The sequence below is a fragment of the Dendropsophus ebraccatus genome, chromosome 5 (assembly GCF_027789765.1).
Source record: "Dendropsophus ebraccatus isolate aDenEbr1 chromosome 5, aDenEbr1.pat, whole genome shotgun sequence".
Taxonomy (NCBI): domain Eukaryota; kingdom Metazoa; phylum Chordata; class Amphibia; order Anura; family Hylidae; genus Dendropsophus; species Dendropsophus ebraccatus.
The window spans coordinates 121184085-121200755 of record NC_091458.1 but is presented as its reverse complement, the minus strand read 5'-3'; the positions used below and the strand labels follow the sequence as shown (position 1 = coordinate 121200755).

The following is a 16671-nucleotide window of genomic DNA, read 5'->3' as shown; positions in this document are numbered from 1 at the left end:
TTATCAAGCCATTTCGAAAAGTGCTCAACTTGATCTATGGAGGCTCTGAGGCTCCGCAGACTTTTTTGCAAATTGTTGGAGATTTGGAATCCTCTGGTGGGTCCTTTTTTTTATCATGCATCTGTTCACAATAGATGAAATTCATACACACTAATTTATAAGATAAGTAACATATCAGTACATGTAGTGTATGCTTATTCTTGCTGGGTGATATGACCTTATGCCCCTGACTCTGACTGCTCCCAATAGTATGATTATCCTGTTTACTGAACAAATGTCCCTTGATAGATCATGGAGCTTTCGGTTATTAATATGGAATTCTGTGCCAGTATCTTGCTACAGTAGTAGTACAGTTGGCAAGGATCTAATATGTGTGACTTGAAGAGTAACCATGGTGTCAGGTGTTTTCCTAATACAGTTATAGTATAATTGGTCGTAGGAGTTTTGCAACTTGTCTTAATAAAAAAAGAATTCCCTTTTCACCACTTATCTGAGTCAGTGGTATCCATCTGAAGAGAAGTGGCGGTAAAGGCAGACCATCTGCTTGCTGAGAGATCAGATTACAGCTGCTGCCTATAGACGTCTGTAGAGAGGGGAGGAGAGGAAGGGAATCACCCAAGGAAGTAATTCTGTGTTTTGTACATGTTCTGCTTCATCCCAGTGCTGGATCCACAGCTTACACTACCCAGTATTGCTGTGTTATGTCCCCTATGCCTGCTGCTGCTTCTGTTCTGAGGGTGTGTTATAGAGACATAGAGGACCAGAATGTGTGTGCGCAGTTTGTGGGAGACATCATAGCTGCTAGTCTCCGTCTACTAGCTTAGGGCAGCTGAAGATTAGAAGAAACCTGAAGATGAGAAAATACTATATAAAAGTTACATAATGGTCAGACATAGTTTGGCAGCTTATTCTGAAAAGGTATGTGAAATGACAGGAATGCTTTAAGAACATTGATACACAGTATAAATGATGTATATTTTTTAATGCACACTTTAGTTTTTAGGCATTTATAGTCTTTACTGAATTATCTTGGGAAAGCCTCTCTGACACTATGCACTGGAAAATAAGTGTTTTTCTATGTTCTGGATGCAAAGCTGAATGTAAAAGGCCCCATGTGTCTTCTTGACCAAACAGCTATCTAACACTGTCAGCAGTTTAGAATGTAGATTGCAGCTGACAGATTCCCTTTAAATCTGTCGTCGTCTTAGGCAGGGCCGTATTTACCGCTAGGCACCCGTGGTCCGGTGCCTAGGGCAGCACCTTGCAGGGGGGAAGCACTAGGGAGCAGGGGGAAAGAAAAAACTTTTTTTTTGTTATTTTTTTAGTCTCTCACCTCCTGTTCAGACTTGCCAGTAAATCTGGTGTCTTTTCCAGGGGACTGGGGGGTATGGTGGTATTGGTCAGGCCTGGTATGGCCAATCTGTGCGTGAAGATGGGGCGTCTTCAGGTTTAGTGCCTAGGGCAGCAGCAAGTGTTAATACGGCTCTGGTCTTTGGAACTTCTGACACACCCTAGTAGGTGATGCACGATGCACCGAAATATCGATACTACTATCGATATTTCGGGCAGAAAAAAGGTTCGGTACCAGGATTTCCTGGTATCGATACTTTGTTAAACTGCCTAATAATGCAGCTTAACATAAAGTATGGTGCAGAGAACACGGCCGGTGGCTACCTGAGCGCCAGCCATGTTCTCTGTGTGCCGCCCCCTGCCCCCTGGTGTCCCCTCCTCCGCCCGCGCGCTTTCCGCTCCCGGCGGCGCCAAATTTAAATAGCCGGCACATAGCCATCGCTAGTGCCGGCTATTTTACAGGGTAGATGCCGCTGTCACACCTGACAGCGGCATTAACACCTCCTGAGCCGCTCCATATGCAGCAGGAGTCTGCTGCATATGGAGCGGCCCCCACTGCTAATGACTGCGGCCCGCGACCTCGCGGGCGGCAGTCATTTAACTATTCCCCCCCACTCAGGACCCACTGCTGCAGCCGGGTCCCCCGCGCCGCACCACCCCCAGGACCTGCCGGTGCAATGCGGTCCCTGACACCCTCCAGTGTCCACAATCCTGCCCCCCCCCCCCCTTCCCTCGGGGTCCTCCGGTACAGTGGCACAGCAACTCCCAGCATACCTTCTTGTGGGGAGTTGTTGTGCACAAGGAGGTATGCTGGGAGTTGTTGTGTCAGGAGGCTGCTAATGCACTACAACTCTCAGCATACCTCCTTGGGCACAAAGGTATGCTGGGGGTTGTAGTGCACAAGGAGGTATGCTGCTGGGAGTTGTGGTGCATTAGCAGCCTCCTGACACAACAACTCCCAGCATACCTCTGTGTCCACTACAACTCCCAGCATACCTTCTTGTGGGTGGGGAGTTGCAGTGCACAAGCAGGTATGCTGGGAGTTGTAGTGCACAAGGAGGTATGCTGCTGGGAGTTGTTGTGTTAGGAGGCTGCTAATGCACTACAACTCTCAGCAGCATACCTCCTTGTGCACTACAACCCCCAGCATACCTCATTGTGCACTACAACCCCCAGCATACCTCTTTGTGCACAATGAGGTATGCTGGGGGTTGTAGTGCACAAGAAGTTGTGCTGCTGGAAGTTGTCAGGAGGTTGCTGCTGCACAACTGCAACTCCCAGCATACCTTCTTGTGCACTACAACTCCCAGCACACCTTCTTGTGGGGAGTTGCACACAAGGAGGAATTCTGGGGATTTGTAGTGCACAAGGAGGTATGCTGAGGGTTGTAGTGCACAAGGAGGTATGCTGGGAGTTGTAGTGCACAAGGAGGTATGCTGGGAGTTGTAGTGCACAAGGAGGTATGCTGGGAGTTGCAGTTGTGCAGCAGCAGCCTCCCGACAAAACATCCCAGCATACCTCTTTGTGTACTACAACTCCCAGCATACCTCCTTGTGTACTACAACTCCCAGCATACCACCTTATGCACCACAACTCCCAGCATACCCACTTGTGCACTACAAATCACCACAAGAAGGTATGCTGGGAGTTGTAGTGCATAAGAAGGTATACTGGGAGTTGTGCACAGGGAGGTATGCTGCGGGGTAGAGAGGAATTAAAAAGTGTTTAAAGAAAGTTTAAATTAAAAAAACAATAATCATAATAAAGGTTCTAATAATCCCTGTTCCCTTTTTAAAAAAAAATTAAAATATTATATTTGTATTTTTACATATTTTTTTTCCAAACTTTATTTAGTATCGAATTAGTATTGAGTATCGAAATAAGAAAGCTGGTATTGGTATTGAACTCAAAATTCTGGTATCGTGACATCCCTACACCCTAGAAGTATGTTTTGGATCATTGTCTTGCTGTATTATGAACCGCTGACTAACTAGGCATACGCCAGGGGTTATTAAAAGGCGCATCAATATGCTGTGGTAGACATTTTTGTCCAGCTTGTGAGTTGCCCACTCTGGATCAAGCAGTCCAAAACCATCAAGCTTCCTCCTCCATGTTTGCCAGTTGGTGTTACACTGGGGAACCATCCTTTTACCTACTAGACGACTTACAAAAACCCTTTGTGATAAGTCAAGGTTTTCTGATTTTGATTCATCGGTCCATAAGACCTTCTTTTTCGGTAGTCCACTAAAGGTGAGGCTAGGCCCAGGCAAGTCTTAGCAGTGGTTTTTATACTGGTACATCAGACCTGCAGATGATCTTTTTTTTTTTTTTTTTTAATCATTTTTTGCTGCATTAGGGTAGCTTCACACGGGCGGGCTCGCAGCGAGTTTCTCGCTGCGAGCCCGGCAGGTCCTGGCAGTTCCCATAAACTACATACTTGCTGCGGACCGCAGCGAGTATGTAATTGTTCCGCGCTTAACTCCTTCTACTCCCGCCGGCTTCCCCGCTGTAAGCAGCATACATTACCTGTCCTTGCTGCACGGGTCCGGCGTCCTGCTCTCCCGTCCGGCCAATTAGTGTGTTGCCCAGCCGCAGCCACTGATTGGCCGGGCGGGAGAGCAGGACGCCGGACCCGTGCAGCAAGGACAGGTAATGTATGCTGCTTACAGCGGGGGAGCCGGCGGGAGTAGAAGGGGTTAAGCGCGGTACAATTACATACTCGCTGCGGTCCGCAGCAAGTATGTAGTTTATGGGAACTGACAGGACCTGCCGGGCTCGCAGCGAGAATCTCGCTGCGAGCCCGCCCGTGTGAAGCTACCCTTAAACTGCACTTAAATATTTTGTGCTTTGAGGCTCCAACCACTGAAATTGTTGACAAAAGGTTGTCATTTAGATTTTGTAGTGACCTTTGGTCTGCCAGACTACTGCATGTCAGCTTCCTCCAGTTTTTAGGTGCCTTTTGGTGGTATAGGAAATGGACTGCCACCTTGGCTTTATTGGCAGTTTCTCGGTAGGACAGACCTACAGTACACTTCTGCTCCTGGTGAAAACAAAAAGGCTAAAAAAATAACAAAAGAAGACAGAAAATTGTAACTCTTAGGCTAGATTCACACTAGCGTTTTTCTTATTTGCTAATTGATCCGTCTATATTAATTGAATGGATAAGCATAAACTGAAGAGCAGAGATGTTAATTTTTTTTCATGTTCCGTTTTCATTTTAGCTTTAAAAAACTAACTTTTGTCCATCAGTTTGCATCAGTCAGCATCACTATAATGTAAAAAAAAAAAAAAAAGGAAGTGCACTTTCTTTTTTTTCCCCACTTTTTTGAATGGAGGAAAAAAAAGCTGCATGCAGGATTTTTTTTTTCCCCCGTTAAAAAAACAAAACACTGGCGGAATACATGCCAACGGAGCACATCTATGACAAACAAAGCACAATAAAAATACATAGAAATGAAAAGGGCGTTGGACAGCTATGTCAGATTCTGTTTATGTACTTTAAAAATTGAACAGCTAAACAGAACTGTGGTGGAAAAACTAACGTCAGTGTGAACCTAGCTGTGTCACAAAACTGACAAAATGAATAAATGTTCATCCTTACTGTGTGTCCTTTACACCAGTGTTTGTCAATCTGTGGTACGCGTACCTTAGGGGGTACGTGGGAGGTGTAAAAAAATTTTAGCGTTGGGACATTGCTATCATGTCCTGATGCCAATCACCACTGCTCCTGACTCTACCCACCTGCTGACATGGGGGCTTGGTGATGCTGCTGGGAAATGGAAGGAGAGTCTCAGGAGCAGCACTGATTGGTCATCAGTGACAGCTGTAAGCCCGCCCTCCCCTAGCTCCCCTGACCAGAGACGAGTTTGCCTATGTGCACCCTGCTCACCATATGTCTGAGTGTGGGGGCAAGGCAAAGCACAGATGAAACATTGCCTTATCTTGTGCCTGATTTACCATTGTAAAAATCTGTACCTGTTCAGACTTGTTGTAGATTTCACCAAATATCATAAAATATGTGCACCTCTAAAGAAATCTGCCATGGGGGATGTCAGCAGGGATTTAGGTAAGACTTGCATACAGGTACACCGGTCCTGATAAATCCCCCCTGATGGGCCTACAGAGTTTACCCATTAGTGACTATCTGTAAGTGTTTTTATGGCAGCCATTAAGGCTTCTTTAGCTAGGCTACTGCATTTAAAGGGATGGCATGACAGCTGGACTCCCATGCTAAATGCCGCCAATCCTGGCAGTTTAACCTATTGTATACATAAACAACAAAACAACCTACATCCTCAGTGCCCGTTGCGCTATAGTGGCATATTAGCAGGTTTGCTACTTCTAACCTGCTGATAGTTTCTCTTTAATGCCCCGCTGATCTCTGAGATTACAGTCAGTAGTATTTGTGAAAAATGTTTTCTTCTATAGATTATTTTATAAAGTCACCTCTGTTTAAAATATTAGCCTATATGGCTATCTGTGGGGGCTGTTTTGTAGTTCGCCTCAGGCAGCAGAGTGGCTTGATTCACCCACGACTACAAATCCCAGTGAATTCTCTATTAAACTGCTGGGGTATACGCAGGTATACCCACCACCATGTGTACTGCCCCACCACAAGACCTGTGAACCGCGGGGCCACCTGTGTGTTGTTTGATGGTTTTCTCATATTCTAGGTGTTTTTTGTTTTTATTAATAGTATTAATCTGTACATGAGTATATTCATACATTAAAACTTTAGAAATATCCCTAATAATAATAATCTAAATCCAGTTTATTGTACTTATTCTGAAGCCGAGAGGCGGTGATCTCTCTGATCATGGTCATTATAGTAAATAGAAATTCAGACAAAAACGAAGCAACACCAACATAAATTCAAATTCTTTATTCAATATGCAACATTGTAATGAAATATTACCGGCTCTTAAATAGTTGATCCGGTGACTCAAAGATCAGGTCTGGTGGAGACTACAGAATGTGCCGCAGTCATTCCCACCCGTCCTCTATTATCCTGGTCTTAGAGTCAACAGACCTAAAGATCCAGAGGAAGGCAAAGAAACCCCCCGGAAAGTTCTTCCTCAGGGGGGGAAAAAATTCCTTCCTGATCCCACAAGTGGTGATCGGATCTGATCTCCCTGGATCACAACTAGCCTGCTGCATACAGCTGTATAAATTATATAGGATGAGGAGACTCCTCCCTGTAACGAATGAAAGACAGTGACATTAATGCTGCACAATATGTTGTCCCTATAGAAATAACTATTATTATTACATATACATCCATCTTATATATGTAGTACATGTCCTGCCCCTAACAGCTTACAATCTATATAGTTCGGGAGACCTGCTTTTAAAGAGGACCTGTCACCCCCCGTGCCGGGGTGACAGGCTCCCGACCCCCCGTTACAGCCCCCTATACTCACCTCATCCTGCCGGGTCCCGCTTCCTGATCCGGTCGGGTCACTGAGATATGAGTGCCTGAAGCCCGGCACGCGTGCTCACAGGAGAGGCCGATGCCCATAGAGAATGACGGAGCATCGGACTCCCCATTCATTCTCTGAGCGTTGGACTCTCCTGTGAGCGCGCGCGCCGGGCTTCGGGCACTCATATCTCCATGACCCGACCGGATCAGGAAGCAGGACCCGGCGGGATCAGGTGAGTATAGGGGGCTGTAACGGGGCTGGGGAGCCTTTCCCCCCGGCACGGGGGTGACAGGTCTCCTTTAAGAGTTTACAGGCTAATATGCACAATACATGTCCTGCCCACAGAGCTTACACTCTAATATACAGTACATGTCCTGCCCACAGAGCTTACAATCTAATATATCACACAATCTCTGCTCCTGAGAGCTCACAGAGTAACACAGGCCCTCCTCTTAAGAGCTTACAGGCTTATGTTTAGTACAAGACTACATGTCTGCCCCGAAGAGCTTACAATCTAATGTACACTACAATACCCCACTCCTAAGAGCTTGCATTGTAATGTACGATACAGATGTCACCAGTGTTAACATGAACACGACAAAGCATTTCATGGTAACACAAGTTACATGTGTAGAAGCCCTGCTCCCCCCAGGAGCTTACAATCTAATATACAACCTACCACACAGCAGACATACAACAGAGAGGAGGCTGTCTACATAAAAACAGACATTTTAAAAGGGTTTTCCAGGGAATGACGGCCAATCCTGTGCCCCATAACTCAACTTTCCTTGGAAAACGCCCTTGAGGGTAACTTTACATGTACGGCATTGCAGTGGATTTGATGGTGCGGATTGCAGCAGATCTACAACAGATTTGATCTAAATAACTGAACGTAGCATCAGATCTGCTGCAGATCCTGTAAGGGCGGGTTCACACTACGGAATTCTCGCGGACCATGTCCGCGGAATTCCGTCAGCTGTCCGCCCGCACATCTGGGCGCCTTTCCGTCGGCCCCATAGACACCATTCTATGGGCCGGCGTATTCCGCTATACGCTGAAAGAAGTGTCATGTCACTTCTTTTAGCGGATCGCGGAATACGCCGGCCGATAGAATGGTGTCTATGTAGCCGGCGGAAAAGCGCGTGCCCGTGCGGGTGGACAGCTGACGGAATTCCGCGGACATTGTCCGCGAGAATTCCGTAGTGTGAACCCGCCCTAAGTGTGAACGAACCTAAGGCCATGTTCACACGTGTGCCCAGATGGGGTGTTTACTAAACTCATTTTAGCTCCATGTGTGAACGAGGCCTGAGTGAAGAGCTCCCTACCTGGACGATTCGTCTTCTTCAAGCTGCCAACCTGTAACTAACAGCAGAAGCCTCCCCTCTAGAACTGTATATTCTGCATCATGTGTGACATAATCATGAGCCGTGTGTTTGTGATGTCATCATACCTGCTGCTGTTGTTTATGTATCAAGCTCACAATCAGTGATAAGTGCTCAGCTGTGATTGGTTGCTATGGGCAACAAAAGGACATTAGTGCTCAGCTGTGATTGGTTGCTGTGGGCAACAAAAGGACATTAGTGCTCAGCTGTGATTGGTTGCTGTGGGCAACAAAAGGACATTCCTACTGTAAGACTGTGCCATAAAGTGATTAATTCCATCCAAAGGAAACACCATTTCAGACCTTTTCAAGCAATGCATGATGGTCAATGGTCCAGATTATAGAGCGCAAACTAAGTAACATACATCCATATTTATGAATGAATAAATGTATAAAGTGTTAACAGTGCATAGAAGTTACATATACACACATATCAGCGCTTCTACAAATAAATGAGTCAATAGAATAAACCAATAAGGAGTTTGTGTGGGGGTGGGGGGGGGTCCTAAAACCCTCATCATTTCAACAGGTAAAGTAACTTCTTAGAGTAAATGGCAGGTAGAGGGGGTATGTGGGAGGTGCAAAAAAACTAAACAAAAAAACTTTTGTTTTTGATGGCGGGGCATTCAGCAATCACCACTGCTCCACCTTCCTTTCCCCAGCAGAAGGGGGTGGGGCTTGGTGACGTCACATGGGAACAGAAGGAAAGCAGGCACATGGCCTCAGGGGCGTCACTGATTGGTCCCCAATGACAGTTCTGAGCCCGCCCTCCGCTAGCTCTTCCCACCAGCCTTGTCCTTTCTACTTTAGCACCTGCTGCACAACTCTGGCAATAAGGTACATGTATGTGGCTGCAAAAGGGGGGGGGTTGTTGGCTGTAAAGGGTCATTTATCTGGCCACAGGAGGATAAAAGACATAGAGTTCCATGGATATTTGTATCTGGCTACAGTGGGAGGGTATATGGCTGCAAGGGGACATGAGTCTGGCTACAAGGAGGTGGTTTATGGCTGCAAGGGGACATGTATCTATTTGCAAGGAGGAGGTAGCTGACTACATGGGGACTTACGTGGCTGCAAGGGGCATATGTCACTGCAGGGCATACCTGGCAACAAAGGCTTATCTGGCTGCAGTTGGCATACTTAGTTGTATGTGTCATACCTGGGGGGGGCATACCTGGCTCCTGGGGGCTACAGGAAGCATTGCATCTAGCCACTGGGTGGGCATCATTACTGGCCACAGGGGCTGTTATTGCGAAGGGGGGTTAAAAATGGCACATTGTCTTTGTTTTCCCCTTGTTTACCACCATCTTAGGGCATCCACTGAGATGCCTGTTAGTCTCTACAGTGGATGCAAGGGGGATTGTGAGAAAGTCTGTGTTCTGTTGCCTGGCAACAGCAGGGTTACAGTTCATAGAGGAAAACAGGGAGTGAACAGATCCATGTGGGAGAAGAACAGTACAGGGATAAAATAAAAACCACTGCCTTTATGCTCCTTTACATATATGTATGCAGGAAAAATCTGATGAGTTCCATAGCTAATAAATACAATGGACCAGCAGGTTAGGAAATGTAGTCTTGGCATTCCAATGTATTACAAGCTCCAGTGAAATCTTCTATGGAGAATATCGGCATTTTTGCTGCGTCTACTAATAAGCATGACCACTGTTTTATTGCTAACTTAGTTCCTGTATTAGTTTCCAGGAAAGAAGCATGTTATCACAGGATGTGAGTAGGAAGCTCATATCCCTGCAGCGGAGTGCACTTTCTGGGTTCCTTCAGATTCTTGCACTAGTTAGGTTTCCTGCTGTGTAACTTTATGCCTTCTTGTCGCTGATTCCATGTATTTATTCATTGTATGAAGCCCTGAGTTCATGAATCCTAGTATGACCTCCTTTTATTCCCTGCAGTATGATTTGTTTCATAGTATTGTCAGCCTGGATCTCTTAAAAAAACTAGGCCCACGTGCAGCAACAGGGCTGTGAAGTCATGAGGACGTGACCCCTGTGTTTTATTAGGCTCCAACACCGATTCCGACTCCTTCATAGATGGCCAATTAGTAACAACAAATTTACTGTAGAAAAATATTAACATTAGATTTCCAGAGCCTGCACATCTATAGCTGAGCGCAAGTACTAAATTCACAACTGTACAAAGCAGCACTTCTTTGTAATGTCCTATATGATCCTGGGGCAACTTCTGCAGGGAGAAGACGTAAAGACTCCTCTGTGTGTGTGTTTGCAGTGGATACAGCCAGTCTCCAGCCACCATGTCCTGAAGATCTTACTATCGTAATATTCAGCATGCACAAAGGAAAACTGCTAACAATTCCAGATACTAGTCACACATAGGTTTTTTTTGGGGAGGATAGGTGGTAGGTGGGAGAGATAAGTGACAGCCAAAGGATTGAAAGTGTACGGACCTTTATGAACTAAGCTAAGACTCTGTTAGATAAGGACATCTGCTGCTTGTATGGGTTAATTTCTGACTGTCTCTCTCACACTCACACACAGCCTGCTGCAGCCATGGCACACTGAAGAAAAACACACCATCTCCACCTAGATTAAAAATACCACATTGAGGACATAGTTTACTTATTACTAATGTCTCACTGCACAGTCATCAATACCACACGGGTTAAAAAGTTACACTTCACCACCACTTTACTTATTGCTGCTACACCATGTATGGCTTCTTTGCCTCCTCCTTCTTCTCTATATTATACAAGATATCTTCATAATACACGTCTGCTCATATACAGTCATCCAGCATCCAGGAAGAGAACAGCACATATCTCCCCTGTTTGCAGGCTCTCCCCACACAATGGATTCTTTCAGCTCAGAAACAAGCTTTGACTTCTCTGTGATAATCCTCATCTATGTTAATAGAGCCAGAGCTTTGTTACTGATACAGGGAAGAAATGCTACACCCTTTCTAACTAAAGGTGCGATAATCGTGCAAAAACCCACCCAAACAGTTGATCAGTAGTGATAACTAGCGATAGAGTAGCGAACAATTCTTTCTTAATGGCAGCCCACACAACAGGGTGTATCATGAAGCTCCTATTACATTCAACAGAAGTTTCAGAGCGGGAACACGTGGACTATGAGAAATGTTGCTTCCTTTTCCACACAGGACAACATCATTCATTACAATCAATAGGAGATTTTGTTTTGTTAGATGAGATCAAAGTGTTTCCACAAGTAACATTTTAGCTTCCTCGTACAGCTGTTTTTAAAGAGAACCTGGCACCTGGGACTGAACCCACCCGACCCCCCCCCCCTTCCCAATAGAGCCCCTGATATTTACCTCCTCCTGCCGGTCATGCTGCAGAGAAATCAACGCCTGCTCCTATGTGTGCTTAATATGCAAATCAGAAGAGATGAGTCTGATGTCCATAGGAAATCACTGCTCCAGTAATTTCTTATGGACATAGGACTCATCTCTTCTCATTTGCTTATTAAGGGCACAGACGAGGGGGCGACAATTCCTCTGCAGCAGTACCGGCAGGAGGGGTAAGTATCAGTGGCTCTATTGGGGGGTCGGGTGGGTGCCAGGGTGACAGGTTCCCTTTAAGCCTTGTGTGAAGCAGCTAAAATATTACTCTTGGAAACACTTTATGGACTAAAGGTCCTTTTTGCTACACTAATATTTTGTGCTGTGGTGATCTCCAATTGTAGTTGTCTATTGTGTTGACCCCTGGCCAAGAGTGAAACCCAGCTTGCACCCATGACTTATACCTAATTTTTTGTTTGTAATGCTTCCTTTTCTTGGGTCTATCCATCTATCTCTCTGTCTATCTATGGTGTGATGATAACTGTGTTAGGGTAGATGAGATGATGAGCAGTGTTAAATAATGGCTGCATAAAGTTAGATCACACAGGTCTCCATTATTCACCTTCTTTCTTTGTCTCAGTGACCTAAAGATAAAAGTCGGAGACCAGAAGATCAGCGCTCACAAGTTTGTGTTGGCCGCGAGGAGTGAGGTCTGGAGTCTAGCCAATTTGGCATCTACAAAGGAACTAAACTTGTCAGGTAAGAAACAGCTTTGTAGAATAAAAAAAAACAATTATAGGAGTCAGAATATGGCCATACAAAGCTATCTTTTTTTTAAAGCAGTAACTCATAACATCCGAATTTCTCCATACATGCATGTGTTCTGAATGGGGAGAAGGGAGAAAGATGCCGCCAGACAGCCCTAGTGGCAGACTTGAGAATGAAAGAATTGGGCATGTTGAAATTCAGCTATGTTTCACTCTGAAATGCTGTATTTCATAGTATACCATAGTTTGTAATAAAGGAGCTTGCTGGAGTTCATACTACATGTAATTTGGGCAGTATAAATCTCCTGACAGAATCCCTTTAAGTTTGTATTGTTTTTCTTTCTGGCCTTTTTGCTCATTTCTGTTATGGATTGGCAATACAGATCTTACAGTGTATTGGATAAAACATTGTGTACCATCAGATGCTAACCCCGAGGTGACTATGGCAATGCTTCGCTGGATCTATACCGATGAGCTGGACTTGCGGGAAGATGATGTCTATTTAACAGAATTGATGAAGCTTGCAAATAGATTTCAGCTTCAACTCCTGAGAGAAAGGTACATTGTAGTCCTCCAAGCATTATTGTTTATGCCTTTTTTGTTGGTTCTTGAGTAAGACGACATTTATATAAAGTAATCTGGAAAATATTGTTTTCAGTTTTTATAGTATTACATTATGTTAGGGTCCATTTACACAGAAAGATTGTCTGAGATTATCTGCCAAAGATTTGAAGCCATAGCCAGGAATGGATTTGAAAAGAGGAGAAATCTCAGGCTTTCCTTTATGTCTCTGGCTTTCGCTTCAAATCTTTTGCAGATAATCTGTCAGATAATCTTTGTGTAAATGGACCCTAAGGGCCCTATTCCACGGAGCGATAATCGGCCGAATCGGCCCGATTCGGCCAATTATCGCTCCGTGGAGTAGAGACAATGATCAGCCGATGATTGTTGTCATCGGCTGATCGTTGATATAGACCTATATTTGGTCTACGTGGAATAGCGGTGCGTGGCTGGCGACTGATGATATACATTACCTATTCATGGTGCATGGCTGCTCTTCTCCTGCTTCTTCCCGGGTCCCGCGCACTTCTCCAGTGTCAGCGCGACCTGTATCAGCTGAAAGGCCGCTCAGCCAATCACAGGCCGCGGCGGTCCCGGCCAATGATTGGCTGAGCGGCTTGTCAGCTGACACAGGCCGCCCTGACGCTGGAGGAGCGCGCGGGACCCAGGAGAAGAGGAGCCCTGCACCATGAATAGGTAATGTATACTAGTTAAGCAAGAGCAGCAAGGACATCGGTAACGATGTCCTTGCAGCCCTTGTTTAACGATAATCGGGGCAGTGGAATATGCCCAGTAAACGAGCGCCGATCTAGCAGATCGGCGCTAGTTTATCGGGCCCCATCGGCCCGTGGAATACCACCCTTAGACTTCCATAGTCTAGGGGTTTTCTATATTCCATCCAGATAAAGAAGATATTTGTTTTACTTACAAGTGGCTTCTTGTTGTGTGTTGATATGAATCTTTTTTTTTTTTCTTTTTGGAAGGTGTGAAAAAGGTGTCATGTCACTAGTAAATGCGAGGAACTGTATCCGCTTCTACCAGACAGCAGAAGAGCTCAATGCCACCACCCTGTTGAACTATTGTGCCGAGATCATTGCAAGTCACTGGGTATGAAGAGATTGAGCTTGGTTATCAGAATAAATAGCTGTGCTCTTTTGTTTTTGTTTTTTTTCTCTTAAATAATCAATGCTACTGTATTGGACATATCTTTGAACACAATTAGTTAAAAAAACAATAAACACCAACTAAATATATATATATATATATATATATATATATATATATATATATATATATATATATATATAATTAGTATAATAAATTACAGCTCAACGGTTAAAGGGGTTATGTCAGGATGATAACTTGGCGCCTCTTCAAAACATGGGTGACAAATATGTGATTAGGGGGGTTCGACTATTGGGACCCTGCTGATCACAAGAATGGAGGTTCCTTGACTCCACAATGAATGTAGCAGCAGTCTACACGCTCAACAACCTCTTTATTTACTCACTATGGGATTGCTGAAGATTGCAGTGTATAGCACTCCACTATCTTTGGAAGGCCCATAGCAAAAGAATCAGTGGTCAAGCATGTATACAGCCACTTCATTCACTCAGAGGACAAGGCATCCAGGAATAGTAGTTGGACCCCCATCGGTCATACAGTTAGTAGCAAACAATAGCAAGTTAAAGACAAATCATCTGATCTTTTCTGTGAATTATTGCTTTGTAGACTGATCAACATTGAGTCCATACCTGTAAGGGTTGGGATATAAAAGTCTGTCTTTTCATGTTTGGTCACTGTGTGGCTGAAAGCTTCGCCATCATGAGATTTTGCTTTTAATTGATTGATTGTTAATGGCTCTAAAACATTTTATGATCTGGACAATGTTCTGCAGGAAACGTTGTGTCCTGGCATTCATGTGGAATGCCATGAACCTAAACAATGTATCATATCAAATAAACCCATTCATTGTAATATGATTCCATGTGTGCACCCAGCAACAATGCAAACATTATTCAGGAATGGCCCACAGAATATAAGAGACGGTTTCCCCAGATCTCACTCCGTGACATGTACTGGAATAACATATCCGATGCATGAAGGCTGCATATGACAAAGTAGAGGACCTTATAGATCTGCTGCTAATGCCTGCATCTACAGAGTTAGGCCTCGTTCACACACTGTATGGTTTAGTTAAACAAGGGCCATTGCTGCAGCTTTGCCACAACTGCCGTTGTTAACTAACTGTGCTTGATTATATTGAAGTATATAGAACGCCGGCCGTGGTGTATACACACTGTATACACTATGGCCAGTGTCCTATGCAGCCACACAAAAAACTGATGTCTATTTTGTGCAGCCGCTATTCAGTGAACAGCGGCCGCACAAAATAGACTGTGCACACAATGTAAAGTACGGCTTCCGGTCGCACTTTACTTTGTGTGCTATGGCTAATTGAGGTGCGGGCACACCCAAATGTGCCCGCATTCCAATTACAAATTAACTAATGTTCACCCGGCCGATGTGATGTTCACATGGCCGTGTCAAACAACAGCCGCTGTTTTGCCATGTGTGAAACCTATGCCTCATCAGGTCAAACCTTTGTGTGGGTAGCCTCCTTCAACTCTATGATCTGATACATTTTCATGCATTTATTATCCTGTGTACACCAATGTTCTATAGCAGACAAAGGGAATGTAATGGAGATATTATTTGATTTGTATTTTTAGGATGATCTAAGGAAGGAAGACTTCAGCTCAATGAGTGCTCAGCTATTGTACAAAATGTTTAAATCAAAGACCCAATTCCCCTTACACAAAGCAATAAAGGTGGAAAGGGAAGACGTTGTGTTTTTGTATCTGATAGAGATGGATTCCCAGGTATGGTATTGGTATGGTTTTTTTGCTTGATGACAATTATCTGCAGGCTCTATAATAATAGCTGCTTATTCTAAATCAGGGTAGGGGAACCTACGGCCCTCCAGTAGTTGCAAAACTACAATTCCCATCATGCGGCTGTCCAGGTATGGTGGGAGTTGAAGTTTTGCTACAGCTGGAGGGCCGAAGGTTCCCCATCCCTGTTCTAAATGTTTTATGCAATTTTAAAGTAGTTTGGTTGCAAAACCCCTGTTTGCCATGATAATCCAGATCAGCATGATGATGATATGTCTAATTTTCTTTTTAGTTACCTGCAAAGTTAAATGAACTGGACCAAAATGGAGATCTTGCCCTGGATCTTGCCCTTTCTCGAAAGCTAGAGAGCATAGCCACGACCTTAGTTAACAGCAGGGCTGATGTGGATATGGTAGACAAGAAAGGTTGGAGTCTGTTGCACAAAGCAATCCAAAGGGGTCAGTAGAAAGTATTTTGCTTGAAATATTTATATTGTTATACATTATACTTATAATATTGTTTGTTTTTTCCGCAGATGACAAATTTGCTGCCAATTTCCTTATAAAAAATGGTGCGCTTGTAAATGCTGCTACAATCGGAGAACAAGAGACTCCACTGCATCTTGTAGCTGCGTGTACAATGAAGGACCGCTCTCTGGAAGTCATGTCTGATATAGCACAAATTGCTGAGGCACTTTTACATGCCGGAGCTAATCCCAACATGCAGGACAGTAAAGGAAGGTAGGCCGATTCTTTGCTGTTTTGTCAAGTCAAGAAAACTCCCCAGAAATTCTGTGCTAGAATAAGGGTATCCTGTGTTGTCTTTTTTTTTTCTTTACAAGAGTAGAGAGTGATCGCAAAGGGCCTCTCTTGCACTTTATGACCCATACTGTCTTACATTACGAAGTAAATTCAATAATGTCAATTGTATTTGTGTCATTGGGGTCTGTCTAGTAAAGCCCCAGCAGTCATGATCACTGTGGGTCCCCCACTGATCATCTACTTATGTCCTTCAGGAAGTAGAGT

At 44.5% G+C, this 16671-nt stretch overlaps 1 protein-coding gene across 1 annotated transcript in view; it reads left to right on the top strand.

Moving 5' to 3' along the window:
• The window catches only part of ANKFY1 (ankyrin repeat and FYVE domain containing 1), a 43773-nt gene that overhangs the window by 9430 nt on the left and 17672 nt on the right, over positions 1 to 16671 (top strand). Inside the window, exons 3-8 of the mRNA XM_069971146.1 lie at positions 12065 to 12183; positions 12614 to 12749; positions 13736 to 13859; positions 15485 to 15634; positions 15939 to 16104; positions 16182 to 16386. Coding sequence (XP_069827247.1) covers positions 12065 to 12183; positions 12614 to 12749; positions 13736 to 13859; positions 15485 to 15634; positions 15939 to 16104; positions 16182 to 16386 — 900 coding nt within the window. The remainder of the gene's footprint in view (positions 1 to 12064; positions 12184 to 12613; positions 12750 to 13735; positions 13860 to 15484; positions 15635 to 15938; positions 16105 to 16181; positions 16387 to 16671) is intronic.